Raw genomic sequence first — 20,964 nt, forward strand, 5'->3', positions numbered from 1 at the left:
ACACAGCACACTCCAGTCCCGGACATTATTATTATCATTTGGAATTAATAGTATTGTAGAGTCCAAGGAGCCCCAGCCACGGACCAGGACACCATGGTGCTAGGCGCTGTACATGGCCTTTCCCTGCCCCTAGCCAGAGCCCCAGCCTACCCCATGCATCAGGGAAGCAGGAGGAACTGGCTGTATGTAAGTTCAAGATTTTCCCCCATGCCAGAATCTGGTCCTTAATCTCCCTTGGTAACCTGTGTGTCTGTCTTCCTTATTTCACATCCTACCGATGACAAATGGTACACTGCCAGGGAGGCCGCTCAGTGAGCCTGGTCCTGGTCACATTCATTATTTCCTGTGAGGACTGGTGATCCCATCATGACACTCTGTGACTCGGGCACAGCTTGCTGGCACTGAGAGACACCTGTGGGCTGTGTGATGGAGAAACAGACCCATTGACATTATTAGAGCAGGCTCCCAGGCACTTTCTGCCTCTCTGGAAGTGTATAATGCAGCTGTTGGAGCCAACAGAAATTGCACTCCTCTCGTCATTTAAAACCAGAGCCTTGTGAAGAGATTTTCACTACTGAGTGTGAGCTACGGGAGTTCTTGTGTTTCAGAACGTGGGCTGTGACTATGAAATTGACTCCAACGCTGTCGAGGATCGGTGCGGGGTGTGCCATGGGGATGGATCCACCTGCCAGACTGTGAAAAAGATGTTCGAGGAGAGCGAGGGGCTGGGTAAGGCTGTCTGTCACAACCGTCTGCCAGCCTGTCCCTGAACTTTTGCTGGTTCCTGTTCTGACAGGGAACATTTGTGAGCAGCATGAATTGGTGAGAATGCACAGCACCTGCCATGTTCCATGACGGGCTCATTTAGGAAGGGAAGCGGGTCATAAAAGGTTAAACAAATACTGATAAGATATACCAATAAAAGGTGCTCAGAGGTTTTGCAGGTAGAAGGGACAAATCCACCACACAGATCCTTTTCTCCAGGAACCCTACAAGCTAAGGCCGGAGACTGCTGGACTGGCAGGCAGGGATGTGCTGTGGAATGCACGCGTGAGCAGCATGTACTCCTGGCCAGTTCATGCTGGTGGTGGCAGCATTTGTAGTAACTTTCTGGGGGATAGATAAGCCTCTACTCGGCAGATCACCATGTTGCTTAGGGGATACAGTGCATGGGCCAGTGTGGTGGATGGTCCTGGTTTTTCAGGGTCCTTGCGGTACCCTTCAAGGTACTCTGCTTGACTCGGGACAACATGGTTACCTAGAACGAGTCACTTAGCATCTTTGTGCATCAGTTTTCCCTGTCTGTGAAACAGGGAAAACTCCAACCTCACAAGGAGATTGTAGTTCATCACAGTTTATAAAGGGCTTTGAGATCCTTTGGCAGAAGGTGCTGTAAAAGTGCAGTGTACCGTTATTATTATTTATCATTATGTCTTTGAGCATCAAATTCCCTCACAACTTTTTTTTAAAATAGGAAAGTTCTGTTTCCGTTCCATGCTTTATATGTTAAAATGCCAAGATGGTTTTTATATAGATAGATAGAGACAGCACTTCTTTTAATTAAAGAAACATGACTGGAACTTTGTAAAGTATAACTAAGCTCCCTTAGTAACTAAACATGGCTGAAAACTGAGCAAGTGGACAGAATGAGGTTAGGTCAAAGATCTCGCCTATTTGAATAAGAGAGAGGAAAAAAAAGATTCTGACTTGTTGTTTTAAATTATTTTCTTAATACAAACACCCTTAATCTGTAGATCCAGATTTTCCCTGTATCAGCAGTGTGGGGGGAGGCGCAGGACTGGTTTGCAAACAGGAACTCTTCAGTAACACAACTGGTAGGAAATTCCACAAGGGAAAGTAGGATCAGCAATAAAGAGAAGGTAAATTATTGCCAGTGCAATTGTTCTGAAAGGCTTTGGCTAGGACACGTAGGAAGCGAAGGGAGTGATTCCATCAATATCCTTCATTTCATTCTGATTTATATTTGTGGCCCATTACAGAGAGTTGACAAGAAGGTGTGAGTAACTGTAGGGAGAAATTAGTATGGGGGAAATTAAATTTAGGTTTTGTAATGACCCAACCACTCCCAGTCTTTATTCAGGGTCATTACAAAACCTAAACTTAATTTCCCCAATACTAATTTCTCCCTACTGTTATTCACACCTTCTTGTCAACTGTCTGTAATGGGCCACTCTCTTACCACTTCAAAAGTTATTTTTCCTCCCTTGGTATCCTGCTGTTCATTGATTTATCTCATTAGACTGACCTCACACTTGGTAAAGCAACCCCCATCCTTTCATGTATTTATACCTGCTCCTGTATTTTTCACTTCATACATCTGATGAAGTGGGTTCTAGCCCACGAAAGCTTATGCCCAAATAAATTTGTTAGTCTCTAAGGTGCCACAAGGACTCCTCGGTTTTTTTGCTGATACAGACTAACATGGCTACCCCTGAAACCTGGAAAGAAAGAGCTATTTTATCTGAGCCCCCAGGTATCCGCTGATGCTGAAATCAGCAGCTAAAAGACAAAATGTTCTGTTTAATCAGCTTGGAGGCTCTCATTGCTCTAGCGATTTGACTGGAAGTGATTGATTTATTTGGCATGGGGTTCGACTGCCTGAGACTGACAGTCAATGAAATTCCCAGGTTACGTTGACATTGGGATGATCCCAGCTGGAGCCCGGGAGATTAGAATTGAGGAAGTGGCAGAAGCAGGAAATTTCCTGGCCTTGAGGAGTGAAGATCCAGAGAAATACTTTCTGAATGGCGGGTGGACCATCCAATGGAACGGAGATTACAAAGTGGCTGGGACAACCTTCACCTATGAGAGGACTGGAAACTGGGAGAACCTCACATCCCCTGGGCCCACAGGGGAGCCCGTCTGGATCCAGGTACTTGGATGATGTTTTATTTTGCCATGTAGCCACACATGACAGGTGCGAAGATCTGTGTGGGGCAGATCAACATGCAGCAAAGCTCTTTACAAATATAAACTTAGAAAAATGCCAGCGGCAGCTAGGAAGGGCACTTAGTCCTCATTCGCTGATAACATAGCTCTGATTATTATTAGTAGTATTATGATATTGCCTAGAGACCACAACCAAAATCCAGGTCCCATTGGGCTAGGGACTGTACATACACCTAAGTCCCTGCTCCAGAGAGCTTACAATCTAAATAGACACAATGGACAAAGGAATTATCTTCCTTTTACAGAGGGGGAACAGATACACAGAGAATTAAGTGACTTGCTCAAGGTCACACAGGAATTCTATGGCAGAGCTGGGATTTGAACCCAGAGCTGCCAAGGCCTTATCCATAAGACCATCCTTCCCCTTGATTAGGGAAGCATTAAGTTTTAAAGCAGAGCAAATGCCTTATCATGCCAAACTGGGTGTAATTTCTCTCCTAGTATGATTTCAAATCAGCAAAGCACAGCTGAGCCTATCAAAATATTTTCAATTCATGGTAATTGCAGCCAGTGGAATAATTTTGATTTTCCTTGCTGAGTCCAATTTAAACAGTTGCTCTGGTTAGACAGCACACTTACAGCTATGCATAACAGAACCTGGCAAACCTACCGCCAGAGCCTCCCGAAATGAAGTGTGCATTTGGTGGAACTCAGAGCAACCGACTGTTAAAAGTCTCATGTAAGGAAAACATTGGCCTGGTTATCACACCATCTCGCTGCTGCTTGAACTGAGGAATGGGAGCACTTGCGTTCGCGGTCTGCAGAGGCAAACTTCAAGCGCTGTAATCCCTTTAGGGGAACTCGGCTGTACTGTGCTGGCAGTCAGACACACCTTAGACTCTGGAAACCCCTTCTGCTCTTCCCTTTCCCATCAGAGCTCACAGCTGCCAGTGGGATTTCTCTGTAGAAGAGCACAGTATACCTAGCTCTCTCCTCTCATGGGGCAGCCAGAATTTCAGCGCAAACTGGTGCTTTGACAGCAACTAGTAATCGTGCATGTTTCTTTGGGAACAACTGTAATTAGCAGCCAGAAGGATTCGCTTGATCTGACGCGCATATTTCCAAATTAGTGGGTGGATCCAGCCCATGTTCTTTCCAGCTGAAACTAATCCAAAGAGCAGCATTCCTCAAAACATTTACACAGGAGAGAGAATACTAAAAGAAATGTCTATTTCCTGAATCCTTTTTCTTATCTCATGGGGAAAGGGGAAAGAGATCACAACATTTTTAACAGGGTTAACAGAGCCCTCAAGATGCTTTGACATGAGACCCCTTGGCCTCGATGCCCCTTCCTGAATGCAGCAGCAGGGTTGGGTTGGGTTGCAATGCAATGCCATGACAAAGCCATTATCCCATTACAATGCAGTATTGTGACCTGGTGGCATCTCGCCAGCCCCTCAACCATCCTGTAGCCAAGAGTCTTGGCATGAGTGTCAGCCCCTGGCCTGCACTAGGGCACTAACTATGGCAGAGAGTGGGGGCTGATGGATACGTATACAAATATAACATTTGGGTTGCAGTGTTAAAGGCTCTGCAAATCAGCCTACTTGGTGGGTGTAATTTCGGCTCCGGACGCTCATGGGATTGAGGGCAGAACCGCAAACGCTGAGAATCTCTTACTCAGGGCAAAATCCAGCCCCTCTGTTCCCCCCAGCCCCCAAGAGTCATGTTTCTAGGCTATAAAGAGGCCTTTCTCAGGAACACAGCTCTGTAATAGCAGCAAGAAACTTTCCAAGGCAAATAGAGACAAAGATTTTGCCCCACTCTTATTTTAAGTTATTGTTCCCGAGTAGATAAGCCAAAGTTCAGGGCCTTGCAGGGTTGCTTTCGTTAGAATAATAAATCGATGATGTGCATCAGGTATATTCTCGATGCAATCTTGTTTATTCACCAAAAATGTACCCAAAATCCTGTCTCCCTGAACACAGCAGAAACAAGCAGTTTCCATGCTCAGAAATCCCCAAGTCTGACACGCCAGCAAGCTCTGTGCCCAAGAAGCCCTGTCCCTCTGCTTCCTCTCCAGGTCACGCTCAGAACTCCTTCCCCTGTCTTTCTGCCTCCAGCATACGCAGCCTGGAACCAATATCCCAGCCCCGGCGCCTGTCCCCAGGGAAACCCCTCAGCCCACATGGTTTCGCTATGACCTAACATGCAGCCTACTACCAGGTGCTAGCCCCACAGTCCCCAGCTGGTTTTACTACAGGGCTTGATTGTCCTTCCATTGAGCCTGAAAGAGAGTGCCTGCTCCATTGGCTTTAACGAGGTCTGTGATGGCTTTGGATCCCAGACCCCTTGCTGGCAGCCATCAGCACCTTCCAATGGAACATTACACAGGGATTAGCTGCAGCTTGAATTATGGATCTAAATTTCCATTTGGGGATTCCAAAAAAGTCTCGTCTTGGACTTTGGAGATCCCAGTTCATTTCCCTCCTCGGCCACAGACTTCCTGCGAGATATCAGGCAGGTCCCTCAGCTTCTGTGTGCCTCAGTTCCCTGTCTGCACAATGGGGCTAGCTGCGCTTCTCCCCTCCCAGGGCTATTGTGAGGATAAATGCATTAAAACGTGTGATCTCAAAGCACTATAGAAAAGATTATTATTCGCCATCCATTCAGATTTTGCTCCTGTGGTTCAGCAGGTCACTGGACCCCCCCGCGAAGGAATTGGAGTTCTGTCTATGTAATTCAGCAGGCTGAGGGTCCTCTTCACTTCTGCCCATTCCCTTGATCTATTAATCTAATTACTTACTTTTAGCAAGGGGAACAAAGTTTCTGTCTCCTGCCCAAACTTCCGCTCAGTGTGAATCTGCCTCATACTAACTAGCATGTAGGTTTGTGTCCTTCAGGTAGCCAGACTCACTTCACTAATGAAGTTTTGATCATTTTTCCTTTTAAAACACGAGCTCTTCTAGGAGTAGCCAGCCGTCCCCTCTCCCTCATGTTTAAATACCTTTCCAAACAGCACTACTTTGCAGTAAAGGCCGGCCCGTGTCACTATTTACATTAACTAACTCAATTGTCAGAGGTTTCTGATTACGCAGGCTCAAAATTATCATTCCAGCTGGATCTCTGCCAACTTAACTTCCAGCCCAGGAGTGAGTCTTTAAGATTTAAAAATAGAAGGGGCTGACTTCTCCTCTCATTTTACACCACTTTACACCAGCGTCACTGTTTGACTTCAATGGAGCTACGATCATTATAGACCAGTGTTAGCGGAGAAGGCCCATAAAATGCTGCCCAGAGACAGCTCCCTGAGGGAAAGAAGCCCATACGCAGAGTGACTGTGCAGTGGTCTCCTGGGGACAGGCTGTGGGGACAGGCTTATGTGGCAAACTCCAACGCAAACCAGTCAGACCCCAGGACATTCCGAACGAAGCCTGAGCTTCCCCCTTGCCCACATCCTGTCCAGTCATCGGCCGATCTCGCCGTGGCAGGAGCTAAGGACAGCGCTCCACCACGGTCATGAATTTTTGTTGGCTTTTGTCAACTCTTGAGTTTGGGAGGTGGGGGCGGGGGGAGAACATCAGAAATCATTGAATCATAGAAACGTAGGCGTGGAAGGGACGTCGTGAGGTCATCTAGTCTATCCCTTCGCTCTGAGGCAGGACCAAGTCAGCTGAGAGCATCCCGGACAGGTGTTTGTCTAACCTGTTAAAAACCTCCCCACAACCTCCCTGGAACCTCCCTGTTCCAGAGCTTATCTATCCGTAGAGTTAAAAAGGGGTTTCTACTCTCTGACCTAAATTTCCCTGGCTGCAGATGAAGCCCATTACTTCTTGTCCTACCTTCAGTGACCATGGAGAACAATTGATCCCCGTCCTCTTTAGAACAGCCCTTCACACATTTGAAGACTGTTATCAGGTCCCCGCTCAGTCTCCTTAAACATGCCCAGCCCTTTTAGCCTTTCCTCACAGCTCAGCTTTTCTAAACCTTTGATCATTTTTGTTGCTCTCTTCTGGATTCTCTCCAGTTTATCCACATCTTTCTTAAAGTGCGGCCCCTGGAACTGGACACAGCCCTGCAGCTGAGGCGTCACCAGTGTTGAGGAGACCAAGACAATTATTTCCCATGTCTCACATACGACAATGCTGTTAATACCCCCCAGAATGACATTAGCCCTTTTTGCAGCTGCACCACATTGTTGGCTCCTATTCAATTTGTGACCCACTGTAACTCCCCCAGACCCTTGTGAGCAGTACAGCTCGCCTACCATCATTCCCCATTTTGTACTTGTGTGTTTGATATCGCTGCACGTAACAGAAAATGAAGCCCCAGTTCTGGGAATCAGCTAGGGGGACCTCAGCCTAGGAAGGAGAGGTTATTATTATTTGTGCATGTTCCTAAAAAGTCAGTGTACATTTTAAGAAATCCACTACACAAACATGTCTGCTGGGCAGCAGGGATGGGGGAGGGGTGGGTATCCTTTGCCCTGGTTATTGCAAATGTTAATTTCAACAGGCTCTTTTCTTTGCTTAGACTAGAGCAAACAACCCAGGGAGCAGAGGGAGCAGTTAATGAATTTCAGAGTTTATTTATGCCAATGGTGAGCTGTTTACTTTAACATTCCCCTCCTTCACCTCTCCTCCCCCACCCCCACCCCCACTGACAAGGAAAGTCTTTTTTTCTTTTCCCAAATGATGAGAATGCGTATTAGGTTTACTCCAGCTGGTAGGTTACTCAGGAGTTCTAACCCAAAAGTTCCCCACGTATCCTGGGCTCTCCTGTGACTGGGCTGGGCAGCCTGAACTCACTTCTGTTGTCAGTTCCCCAGGAAGCCTTTTCACAAATACGTCCGAGGAACACTCTGAATAAGAGCAAGACTTGAATCCCAATAAATCCCTGCTCAATGGCAGTTACAGAAGGTCTGGTGCTGTTCTGCAAACAAATCCTACCACTTTACTGGTCACCCCACTCAGGGCTGTAGCAACAAAGAACGTGGCCCCCTCCGAACATGTGTCCGGACGGGGCCCCTTACAATGCAGAAACTGGAATGTGGTATTTATTTTGCCACTTTTAGGGGCCCCCTTCCTTGCGGGGCCCCCTCCGGTCGGAGGGTACGGAGGGCGCTCGCTACGCCTCTGACCCCACTCAATGTAAAAGCATTGCTGGAAGTATTATTTTTCAGAGCTGCTTTATATTTTAATTGGCTGAGCATGGTTGTGGGGGGCTATCAATCTATATGAAGAGAGAGTCTGAAAAGTAACAAGGAAATTGAATCATTTCAAAGCAATTATTTCTATCTGGATTTCACAGAAGCCAATTCAGATCCCGATTTTCAGCTATGGAGCTGACTGTGCAAATGCACATATTCACTGCTGCAGACGCCAGCCCTGGTTGGTTTAACACAAAGTCTCCCAGTTGATGAAACCTCTCGAAGCTTTTGAATGGGAGTTACCAGAGAACAGTTCTCTTTAGGACTATGAGCCCAGCCTGACCCTTCTATTGAAGTCAAGGGGCACTTTGCCACTGACTTTCGTGTCAGTAGAACCAGCCTCTACCCCCTTGTGGTTCATAGTTTGTTCATTTCTAACGACTGCAGTTCCACATCTGAACAATCAGTTGCCCAGAGGTTCACACAAAATGCAGCATACGATGATGCCTCTTTGAAATACAGCCAGAGCGAATCCCACGTGGGCATTTGGGTTTGTGTGTTGATTTAACTGCGTTCTTCCGTTTTACTGCCCCTTAATACATGGAAAGACAGATTGCATCTGCTTTGTGAGCTGTGTTAATTCAAGGGGGGAAAGCAAAGGAAAAAGGAAATAAGAGATTCCCTCGGCGCGAGGCAAGTTGGTCTCAAATACCTGAAGGGGAGGAAGGGCTCCCTAGGAGTTCTCGGCTTTGTAATTTTGCAGATAGACGCTTAGACCACAGATTTCCCTACTTAATTCTTTCCCCTTGTGTTTGCATTCCCGTCCTTTGCAGGCTGCCTGGGTAAAAGGTAATGACAGCAACAGCTGGCATGAGAAGCCTGCCTGTATCCTTTCCCTGGGATGCAGAGTTTTGCTGTATGTGTCAAATGGAACCCCAGCCCCCAGCATCCACACAGCCTTATGACATTCCCTTCCTCGAGTGGGGTGGGAGGGAGACGGGAGATCCTGGGGCCTAATCCTCTGCTTCCTTGAACCCTGGGTTGTCATTTACGCCTGTGGAAGGTGAGGGCTTGACCCTCTGCCTGCTGAAGTCAGTGGTGCAGGATCATGCACTCAGTGCCGCGGGGGTGTTTGAAGTTACCCCTGGTGTAAATAAATGGGGAATTCTGATTGGATACTGTTTCATGCCCACTTTGTACAGGTGCACATGGCAGCAGAAGGTGCAAAGCAGTGGACTGTCAGGCCCCATATTCTTATTGACCCTGTATTATTTGAGTGTTATGTCAGGGATCTTCTATTTACAACGAATATATTTCCCATCATGCCACCACCAGTTTTTGACAGTCCTCTTCCAGGAGGTAAATAGTAGTTTCTGTCTCTACTTGTAAACAAACACCTGTAGGCAAAGTATCTCGGCCCAATCTGGGACACCCTTCCTCATGCTCTTGCAAACCCAAGCCTTTCCTTGCAGAAGTTAATTGTAGAGCAAGTCATGCGTTCCCAAGCCTAGCTGGCCAAAGGGTCTATGCTATGCTTCATGGCACAAAAGAAGTTTTGCATAATTGGCCAAACTCTCAGGCAGCGTAACCCTGGCAATCCTGCCAGTGGCTTTTATTTATTTAGCTTATATTTAATTAAATATTAACTATAAGAAGTGCCTGATACTACTGCCATGTTATGGAACCCTCCTAGTCCCTTATAGAGTTTGGCTAAGTGGTTCAAGACCTCTTAATACTGTATTTTCACGCTCTTGATGGCACCTCATTCTCCCTTTAGGTATCTCTTCCTGCATGTTGGAGCTACCAGTCTACCATGATGGGTTAGAAGTGGTGGTTAGGTACGCAGCAACCTATGGTACTTTGACCATGTTCTCTGCTTTGATGGAAAGGGTAGTTTGATAAATATCAAGTAAGCAGATGTGTTAATACATTTTTAGAAAGAAATAAGAGAAATCATAAAGTTTTCTTGTCCTAATATTGTCAGTATCGTTTTCCCTTGTTAATGTTAACCATTCAGAATGCCTCACACCGGAAAATCTCTGGAAAGCTTCCTGGGATTTGTAACCTAATTAAAACCTTCTGACAATGAGGTTTCACTGTTCATCAGGAGGTTCTTGGAAGGAAGCCCTCTGCTGCACCAGAGTTCCAAGAACAACAGAGCTTTGGCGATAATGGAAGCACTTAGGCTAAGAAAACAAGGCTAAGCCCACAAGCTTTCATGAGTGCTTTGGCCCTGCTGATTGGTATGTGAGGCAGCTTGGATTGAATTTATATTAACCAGTGAATCCATTTCAGTCATGCGGAGAAAGAGCCCCACATTTCACATGGGAGGAATGCATGACATTTTTGAAGTGTGTTTTTGCTAACTGAAGATTGTTCTGGGTACTTATTTCATCTCCGCTACTTTCCATCTCTCTGTGCTAGCAATTCTTAGACCATTGCAAGTCAGTGTGACACCATGCTGACTCTTTGCTTGATGCCATATCACCAGGGGCTATGGTCTCAACAAATTCTATTTGCTAACCAGTGTTGGGCATGGGCAGTATTTGGTTGGGAGACCTCCAGGGAAAACCCAGGTGCTTCAGGAAATGGTGTTAGTCAGTGGCACTTTTGTCTCCAAGTCAGTAGTGTGAGCCACCCACTTTATTCAGATGTTCATGACAACAGTGGAAATGACATAGGCCCAGAGAGTTATTTTAAAAACAAATGTATTTTACCTCCTCCAACAAAGATTTAACCAAAGGCCTCATTTTGTGAATCACCAGCACAAATGCTTCACAGCAACGACTTCTAGATTGAACATGCTGCTGCCAGAAGACTTTTGTTCCCACTCTCTGTCTCTCTCTCATCGCCTATTAAAATACAAACTTTAATTGCATTCCCTTCCTGCTTCCTTCTCACACCGTCTTAAGACAAGTCCGTTTTAATGGTTCACACATAACAGTGTTTTTCCTGATGTTCTGCAGCGTCAGCATTTCTTCTCTGTCTTTCTCTGGGGTGACAACAGCCAGTCTCGCCTACAGAGCCAGGAAAAGCCAGAAGCTCAGAAATTCCCATCACTTATAAAATTCCTCAATGGAGATCTCAGGAAAAGCAATTTACACGAACTAGCCTTCAGGCAGCCAGAGTCAGGTAATCATGCAGCCATCCAATAGCTCCCCTCTGGCCCACGCAAAAGTTTGCTATATTCCACAGAGTGAGGAAGAGGTCATCTACTGAGTCTGCAGTTAACACAGCCTGTTCCCATTCTCCTTTCATCCAGTTGGAAGTAAAGATGTATTTCAGCCCGCACTCTGGAGCCAAAACTCTTCTCCTCTTTGGAAAAGCTTGGCCCTGAACTTCATGGCTTGCCCTTTATATAAGGAACTGAACCAGACGACCAAGAACTTTGGGAAAGTCCTGATCTGGCCTGCACTTGGCAGCTTGGCCTCATCTCTAATTAGAAGGGAAAGCCTTTAACTATTTCCTAACCATAATATCCTTGCAATGGCTAATTTTAACACCACCAACCTTCACTAAGCTGATGTGGTGCTAGGAGGCACTGTGGTTCCGGGGGTGAGGGGGGATGAGGTCTGTCAGATAAAACATAACCAGACTGTCAGGACTTTGGTTTTATCAAAGGTCCTATGGCACTTTTATGGGGGAGGAGGGAAGACAAAACTAGAGGTGTGTGAGCCCATGGATGTGAGTAGGTCTCTGTTGGATTAATTACATTGCACCTACCGCAACTTCCTTGTTGCTTCACTTGGATTTGCTAATTTTCTCCCCCTGTTCTAAAGCTACTGTGCAGTGTTGCTGGAGTAATTGTGATGGCTGCAGCTCAGTGGTGGGGGAGGAGAAGTGATCTTTATAAACACTTTATTTTTGTACTTTCGAAAGCACTTTGTTGCTTGCAATAGGTGCTGTGTGAATCATTGTATAATAAGTTTGCTACGCTTGGCCAGCTGGGTAAATTGTATGGCCCGTGCTATAGAGGAGGTCAGACTAGATAATCACGATGGTTCCTCCTGGCCTTCGAACCTATGATTATGAATTATCAAGGCCCACCTCCTCATTTCCTTTACTGCTGCAGCTGAATCAGCCAGGGAATGACATCTCTATAGTAATGCCAGATTTGTTGCCAGTGATCCCCTGAACAAGAGGCAAAAGGCCAGATTCTGAGTTCATTTTAGGGTTACCAGATAGCAAGTGGGAAAAATCAGGACACTTTTTTTTGGAGGGTGGGGAGGAGAGGGGAGGTATAGTTGCATATATAAGACAAAGCCCTAATGGCAGGATGGTCCCAATACTATTGGGGCATCTGGTCACTCTAGTTCATGTACACCAGTGTCAATGAAGTAGCTCCGCTCAAAGTATTGGCCCAGAATCGGCATGTTCTGGTTGAGCTTTTCAGCATGTAAAGACCCTCCCACGCTGCAGGGGCCTAGAGCTCGTGCTTCAGTCCGAGCCCAGAAGTTTACACGGCAAGGAAACAGCCCGGCAGCCCCCACAAGCCCAAGTCAGCCGGCACATCGAACCGCAGGTTTGTCTTTGCTGTGTAGACAACGCCAAGGGCCTTGTGTATTGAACAGGACTCTCTCCAGTCTTCTCCAGATCACTGTGCTGCACGCAAGTATGTTTGTGTATGTTATGCTGCTGCATAGCAATGTCTTGACCTATCAGAGAGGCCGAAAAGCCCAATCAATGCCAACAGAAAGTGGTGACGTTGCTGAATGAGCTGTGACTTTGTCTCCCCACAGCTGTTGTTCCAGGAGACGAACCCAGGAGTTCGATACCAGTACACTATCCGAAGGGAGTCTGACCAGGAGAATGAGATTCAGCCCGCAGAGTTTTTCTGGCGATACGGCTCCTGGACTAACTGCACTGCCACATGTGGGACAGGTAAGTTGGTCGACCTTTTCATGCCGTGTTACGATTAAAGCCAGTAGCTTTGCTCTAACACACTGCTTTACAATAGTAAGTGGAATAGAGGTGATTTTTTGTAAAGTATTCCATGCACATCGAAACCAAAAAGTTCTGGTACAGCACATCCCATCTGAAATCAGCTTGATTAGCTAGTCCATTGATCAGATCTGTCTCACACTAAAATATTTGCATAATCATTGGGGGTTACCATCACAGTTAAGGTACCAGAATAGGTCCAGTTCTCATAGGAACCTCCCCAATAAATAGGTCTGAAACATGCCGGTTCTGGCCAAATCTCTATAAACATCATGTTTAAAGGGAACAACACAAAATAATTCATTTGTGCCACATTTTACATCACAACCTAGGAAATACACATCAGAACAGTTTGCTGACATTTGTCTCAGAAACTCTTTGGCCTTAGGTTTCAGTGGGTTTGTAACACAGAAACAGCTGCTGGGGTCATAAATATCCAGACCAGACCCCCTGTGGAGCTCAGGCGCTTGGAGTCTGCACTTTATCAGCTTTTTCCTCTTAACTTGGTGTCCTGTTACCATGCTGGTTGTCTGGAGGTTTCAGGGCCTTCTGGTTGATTCAGACAAAAGAGTTTTAAAGAAGTTGAATAAACATAAAATTGCCTGTATTTGGGTTTGCACAACACTATTTTAAAAAACCAATTTCAAGCAACTCGCAGAGGATCAGACTTGAGAGATTCCATGGAAATGCCTCATCCAGCAGATCCCTGAAGCATGCAGGGCAGGGCTCATGCTGTTCCTTGATCTATATCCATGATTCGCCTGTCCCCTCCCCAAAGTCAACACGCCAGGTCATCAGTCACTTCCCCCTGCCCTTTTCCCTCAGGTTGCCTTCCATTCCCTCCACAGCTTTCTCCTATGCTCTCCTCCTTCGCTCTGGTGATCAGTCTGCCTGTTTCAGGATGTGTGTAATGGGCTACTCACCACGAGGTGCCCCCTCGCGGCCAGACATCACAGCTCTCTCGCTGGGCTAGCGCCCCCTGCCAATGGTCACGCCAGCACTGGGACTGTGTCTCTGCCTAGTAACTCGGCCCTGCGGCCAGGACACCATCTTTCGTGCACCCTTTCGGGGTCCCAGTCATCCCGAACTAAAAGTCTAAAAATGTCTCTAACGGAAACAAAAATCCTTCCACCCTTTCTGGGGCTTTTCCTCAGCTCAGCCTGCTGGGCTCCACCACCCTTCTAGGCCCCCTTCCCTGTGACTGGCAGGAGACCCCAGTCCCAGCCTCTGCTCTGGGGTCCAGGCCAGGACCTGCTCCCAAACACCCTGTCACCCATTCAAAGTGATCACCCCACATCTGACCTTTCAGTCCTCATCCTCCAAAGGAACCCACACAACACCTTCAAAAGACAAGCCTGGGAACTTAAATTCACAACTCTGCTAGACTCATGCTATAAACCATGGACTCAGCAGCGACTCTGATTTTATGGCTCATCACAACTCTTTGTAACACACCCCACTCTCTGCTAACCCTTAATTGCCCACTTCATTTTAAATTTAAATGCTCTCCTATAGCATGGTAAACCCCTTAAGCTTGACACTCTGTCCCAACTTGTATTTAGCTCAGACACTCTGTTTTCCTCCCCTAGACTTGAAGAAGAGCTCTTTGAAGCTCTAAAGCTTGTCCCTTCCACCAACAGAAGGTGGTCCAGTAGAAAATATTACCTCTTCTACTTTGTCTCTCTCATATCCTGGGACAAACACAGCTCCAGCACTGCCAATGTACATTTTGCAGTGTTAATTAATGACACTTGGTCAGGCTGCGTGTAAACTACAAGTCCCAGTGAGTTTCCAAACTGGCAGCATAATGGAGACAATTTATTCCACAGTTAGAAGAGTGGGAGGCTATGGGGTGTACAGCTGTCTGAGAGTTTTACAGAACTACTTGTCCAAAATGAGGAAGGTTAAACTTTCAAGTATTTGTTACAGAGCTACAGCAGAGAGGCCTATACATTGGTACATGTCTTTGAACTTTAGATTTCTTTCCTATGATCCCATGGCTCCCTTGGGAGGTTGAAGCTTTTGAGGTGTGTATACGTGTGTGTGGTCCTCTATCTCCTCGCCAGCTTCTCAGAGGCAACAGAACACTTTGTTTTGATTTTACTCCATAAACAGAAATGAGAAGAATCTGTCTCTTGTTTTGGTTTTGGCTTTATAATGACCTGTTATCTTCCTTTCTCATTAGTTTTGAGGGTGAGCGGTGACATAGCATGGGGCTATTATGAAAACGGTGGTCTAGCAGCTGAATGTAAAACTTTGGTTTTGTGTAGCTGCCTTGCAAAGAGGCTCACACTTGAGTGCACAGTTTGCAAATGTAGGAGCCACCGCTGCACTGCTGATGGCCTTATTCAGAAGCCATTCTGGATTATATTACATTATTATAGTCAGCATTTCCCACTGCTCTGAGAGAGAGAGATTCAGTGACCTGGGTACATGGAAAGTTTGTGGAAAATCTTGCATGATTTTCTTCTTTGTCCTTCACACACAAAGCATTTGTGTGTCCACTAATCCCTGTGGAAAGTCATTAGAAGCTGAAATGCTGCCTAGCCCACGTTCTTTATTTTGAAAGGACATATTTAAACTCGCCTTAATGATCAGCTCTGTCAGGGAGCTCACCCATTTCCATTCTTTTAACTGAATTTGATGTTTTACGCACCAAGGCACCTTCGTTCTCCAAAGAAACATTTTTTCCTGTCCTGCAGTGGGTTCTAAGAAATCTGTTTCTAACTGAATTGTTCTTGTGATCAGTTGAGAATGTTTAAAAAGTCTGCATTGCCATCTCTTAGAGCTCCCCGAGACTGGTACCTTGAGACGTATGGACAGTAATCGCATAGGGCACGAGGCACACAGCTTGTAAATATTTTTGGAACTTCCAAGTGGTTATTTCTCTTTTTAAATAAATGTCAAAAATAAAAGTATCTGACCCAAGTATGTAAAGATAAAGGGGCCCAATCCTTGCTCCCACTGAAGTTCCTGGGAGATTTTTGCCATTATCTTTAACTGGAGAAGGGTTGGTGGATAATATATGTGTGTGTATGTATGTGTTTTTTACACACACACACACACACACACACACACACACACACACACACACACACACACACACACACACACACACACACACACACACACACAGCCATAAAGCAGATTACTTTTCCAACAGTCCAAAGATGCTTTTGCCATCTGAGAAAACTTTATCCCTACAACTCCTAATTCTTAATGTAACCTAGTGGCCAGGGCCGGCTCCAGGTTTTCTGCCGCCCCAAGCAGCGGGAAAAAAAAAGAAAAAAAGCCAATCGACAGCAGCTCAGTCGCGCCGCCACATTCTTCGGTGGCGGGTCCTTCGCTCCCTCTCTTCCTCTTTGGCGGCACTTTGGCGGCAGCTCAAACAGGAAGAGAGGGACTGAGGGACCCGCCGCCGAATTCCCACCAAAGACCTGGCCGTGCCACCCCAATAGCGGACGGAGGCCCTTTGTATTGGCCACCCCAAGCACCTGCTTCCTTCACTGGTGCCTGGAGCCGGCCCTGCTAGTGGCCTGTGCCAGCTGCTTCAGCCAAGGAAACTCTGCACTGAGTAGATACGTAATAACTTATCCCCAGAGAACATTTCTACCTAGGCTCCAACGGTTAGAGGTTGGCCTATGCCCTGAAACATGAGGGTTCCTGGCACGTCTCAAACTCCGAGGTTTTTACACTGGATCTCCACGTGGCTGGGACTAGTCCCCCAAATAGCACACTGCTGTGTGATAAAGGATCGAGATGAGAGAGAGAGAGAGAACTTAGCTCACGCGGTTTTATTTATAACCCGTTTCACAATGGGATTTGCTTGTTTGTTTTAATTAATCAGGTTTCAGAATAGATGGAAGATGGTCATATAGAGTCACAGCTACCCAACCTGACCCACTGAGTTGATCCTGATCCTATTTACCCCAGAGTGAATCAGGAGTCACTCTGTTGAAGTCAATGGAGATGTAAAAATGGTGTGAAATCGGAATCAGGCCCATTGATTTCCATGGTAGATGGGGGCGGGGTCTGAGAGGGCATTTGTTACTACCATCTAATGCCAAAGGGCAGTGTCACCGTCTGCCCCAAGGACGGGGCAGCCCCTGGTTGTGCTATCCAGGAGCAGAACAGGGGTTGAGCTATGACTTGGAGTCACAGTTTTCTCCCTTCCTTTCCCTTGCTGCATGGGGGAAGCTGCATCAGTCATGCACCCAGCACAGCTTATTTCCCATTCGGCTTGTGCATGTCAGCTGCGCCCCTGCCCACCACACCTCCACCTCCCGCCCAGGAGAGGGAACAGCAGTGTGATGGCAGCCACGCTCTCCTCTGCCCACCGTGATGCTGGAAGCATCATGCCACACAGTAAGGGGAGCAAGAGCAACAATTTGTGCAAACTTCCCCTCGTCTGGACAAGGCCCCTGCAGCTCAGGTTCAAAGCCCAGTGGTATGGGAAAGCTCGCGCTCTGCTTGTTCTGTAAATAAACAGGACTTCAGGCACCGGAGCTGCCAGCCTCACACATTTCACAAGCGCCAAATACCCTCCGAAAATCCTCACTGACAAAGCTGAGCCACGCAGTCTGGGAGTTTCCTCTTTTCAGCAGAGTTCAGGAATTCCTTCTGCCTCCTTACTTCACAGCGACTCGTTCTTATCATTAGCTACAGCTCTCCACAGGCACGGCAGAAGTGTGTGCTGCAAGAATTAAAAAAAAAACCCCACGGTATCTCAGCAGCTTGTGGAACGTGAGTTCATCCTTAGCTGCTTCTCCCCACCAGCGCTGCCGAATGGACACAGGAGGCTCTATCAGATGATTTAGCCATTCGCTGAGAGTGCCAACAAAGCAAGAGCTGGTTTCTTGCCAGTCAAACTTTTTTTTTTTTTTTTGAGGCTGTTGCCAAAAGTGCAGCTGTAAAAAACAATATCCAATCACAGACACAGGCTACCAGCCTGCCAATTGGGAGACGTCAGGGCTGCATGCTAGTGGGTCCCTGGAGTATGGTTCTCATTCGAACATTAAATGAGCCTCCACATCCCTTCCTTATTTGCAGGGAATCTTGGATGCTTTTGACAGCTTGTAGATAGGCCCTAACCCCAGCAGAACCGAAGCGCGAGCCCTGAGCACCGTCACACACTGCCGCAGCTCACCAGAATAAGGGAGTGTGGGGTACTGATGGTTTCCACTCAGCTCAGCCGTAACAATACTACTACCAGAGGGGTTAGGATTTCACAGCAGACACGTGGGTGAGATCTTCACTGCTCACTCGGACAGTGGTAAAGTCCACTGCTTACAGTCGGCTTGTGGTAGGTGTCTCAGGCTGGGAGGGCTTATTCGGAGACCCTGAGGTAGGCTATACGATTGAAAGCGTTGCTTTGAGAATCACTGCCATTTCCACACAACAGGGCCCCGTTCCTGGTTAACCTGTAGGCACTACTGTAGTAAACATGATTAATGATAAATAATATGAATATCTAGGGCTCACTCGTACTTCACCTCTGTGCAGAACTGTTAGCATAGAGGCACTTTCTGCTCTCTCCAGCCCCTCCCATGAGCTGGGGCCAGGGGCCATGCCAGCCCTTGCATTCTGGCAGCACAATGACATGAGTCTAACACCACTGATAGCCCTAAATTCTCCCCCCTTTCCCCCCAGAGGAACAGAGGGAGCTTAAAGCAAGGTGATTAGCTCTGCCCAGCTAAGGTTCCTCGAGCTGGCCCCTCCCAGGGAGAGCGTAGCTGCACCCTCTCAAACAAGAAGCCAGAAACCAGCTTCTCCTGGAGGCGTTGTGCATGAAATGCCCCTACAGCTGGATGGGTCTCCAGAGCAGAATCTAGCCCACAGCATCTTCTAACACCCCACTGAGCTCTCAGCCCACCTGAGTGGAAAAGCTCTAGAAAATGCAGCGGAAAACGACAGCCTTTCTGTAGGTTCTCTGAACTGCCCTATAGAATTTATTAAGACCTGGGTTCCTTCCTGGCTCTGCTGCTGGCCTGCTGGGTGACCTTGGGCAAGTCACAGCCCTGCTCCGTGCCTCAGTTTCCCCATCTGTCACACGTGGATCATGATAACGATGCTGACCTGATACTTTGTAAAACGTTTTGAGCTCTGCTGATGAAAAGTGCTAGCTAAGAGCTGGGGATTATTATTATTATTATTTCACTCTCTTTTAGGATGGTTCAAAAACTGATCGAAAGGACACAGTATAATTCTCTATTAAAAGTCTGTGGGCCACCACTGGTGTAAATCAGCAGCGCTTCATTGTCGGTTGGTGGAGCTACACCTATTTACACACACTGAGGACCTGGCCCTGCATGTACTTAGCATCATTTCTACAGACCCCTGTTGGGTTCGTCCCTCGTAAATTCCATTGGACTCTTCACCGAGGGAGATAATTTTTCTTTTCTGTCACTGTTGAGTGTAAAACTCTGTCTGTCCAAAGGAGCTATTCTCTGCCTCTCCTCCCTGCCTAATTCATCCAGCAATGCCACAGGCCGGTATGTGTGAGATGAAAGGTACAAGTCAGATGCCAGAAATACCAGCACTGAGGAATCACCGAGTGAATGTGGCAATGGCTGCAATTTGCTAGCAAAGAGAACATGTCTGTTTTATACCAGGCTTGTGGCTCTGAACTGTTTAAACGCAGAGATAGATCAGCCATTGTGGCACAGAGAAGGCCCATGAGGCTCATTGCAGTTAGTTGAGATTAAGGTAACCTTGGAGTCTAGCAAGGGTTCTTGACGTGGTTTAATCTCTACCCTGCAGTTCAGTGGTTGGACAAGCTAGTGCTTTTGACATCATTTCTACTTTCGGCGTAGACAGGAAGAGAGGAAGGATGAGGCTGTGGTTCAAGGGCAGAAGTGGGAGTCAAGAGACCTGGTGTCTGTTTCCAGCTCTGGAACAAATCACTTAACCTCCTTGAACCTCAGCTTCCCTGTCTGGAGGATGGAGCTAATAATCACATGCACTAAAAGGTCTTGGGAGACTCCATTGATTAGTGTTTGTAAAGTGCTTTGAGCTCCTCAAATGGAAATGCTATAGGAACACAGAGGAGTTATTTACTGGTCTGTTGTTCTCACCTGTGAACACTAAAACCCAGCATCTTCTTAACTGTCCCCCCTATAGCTACACCCGCAGAACATCTAACCCGCTTCTTATCAGCCCAGTGCAGGTGGATTTCTCCTTGTGCTTCCCAGATCCCTTGCTTCCATCACCAACCCAGGCTGCACTGATTCAAACACTAGAGTCCTGGATCCATTTCCACATCCTGAGCTTACCTAGCAGAAAATGACCAGCCACTACAAGGGCATGACAACGTTCCCTGCAATGTGTATTGATCATTTCAACTTTTACCAGTGTTTTGTCCTGCCCATCTGGCTGTTCTGCACTCCAGGCCTTTCTCAGAAAGACTCCAAAGCCCTGGTTGGTCTTACTGAGCACTGTGAACTGCTGATTTATTTATTTTTTTACACCAAGGAAGTGTCTCCATGTCAGAAAGCATGTTCTTTCTTTCTGGTTCTCGTAGCTTCTGGGAAAAGGGGCTGAAAGGAACATGTACATTGATATACAGTCACCTTTCTGAAACAGTATCCTCGCCTGCTAGTAATTTCAGACCCTTGTACCTTGCAGTACGTTCTGTTTTGGTTCCCATGTAGTAATGAATTACTCCCTTTCCCAGCTAAGGAAAGAGGTTAGGGTTAGAGGCTAAGCCGGCCATGCTGTTAATGGGACTGCTTGTGCAAACAGTGTGACACCATCTTGTGATCCTATTAAATTCACTGGTCCTGCTCTGAAGGGCAAAGGTCACCCCCTCGAGGAAATGAAATCTGCTGCCTGCTGGGGGACAAAGTAAGCAGGTGTTGAACTGGGGATTTTTATTTTTATTGTAACCTGCAGTTTATGGAGTTGTGGTCTGGGCCTAACGAGCGTTTACTGTGGGAGCCATGGCCTTTGTCATTTCAGAGGCGACC

The 20,964-nt window shown here is 46.8% G+C and overlaps 1 protein-coding gene across 1 annotated transcript in view; it reads left to right on the top strand.

Moving 5' to 3' along the window:
- ADAMTS7 (ADAM metallopeptidase with thrombospondin type 1 motif 7) overlaps positions 1-20,964 on the top strand; it is a 95,879-nt gene that overhangs the window by 52,297 nt on the left and 22,618 nt on the right. The window contains exons 14-16 of the mRNA XM_026648472.1: positions 609-729; positions 2,649-2,893; positions 12,799-12,940. Coding sequence (XP_026504257.1) covers positions 609-729; positions 2,649-2,893; positions 12,799-12,940 — 508 coding nt within the window. The remainder of the gene's footprint in view (positions 1-608; positions 730-2,648; positions 2,894-12,798; positions 12,941-20,964) is intronic.

Source organism: Terrapene carolina, unplaced genomic scaffold (genome assembly GCF_002925995.2).
Source record: "Terrapene carolina triunguis isolate 2854851 unplaced genomic scaffold, T_m_triunguis-2.0 Scaffold67, whole genome shotgun sequence".
NCBI classification, from domain to species: Eukaryota; Metazoa; Chordata; order Testudines; family Emydidae; genus Terrapene; species Terrapene triunguis.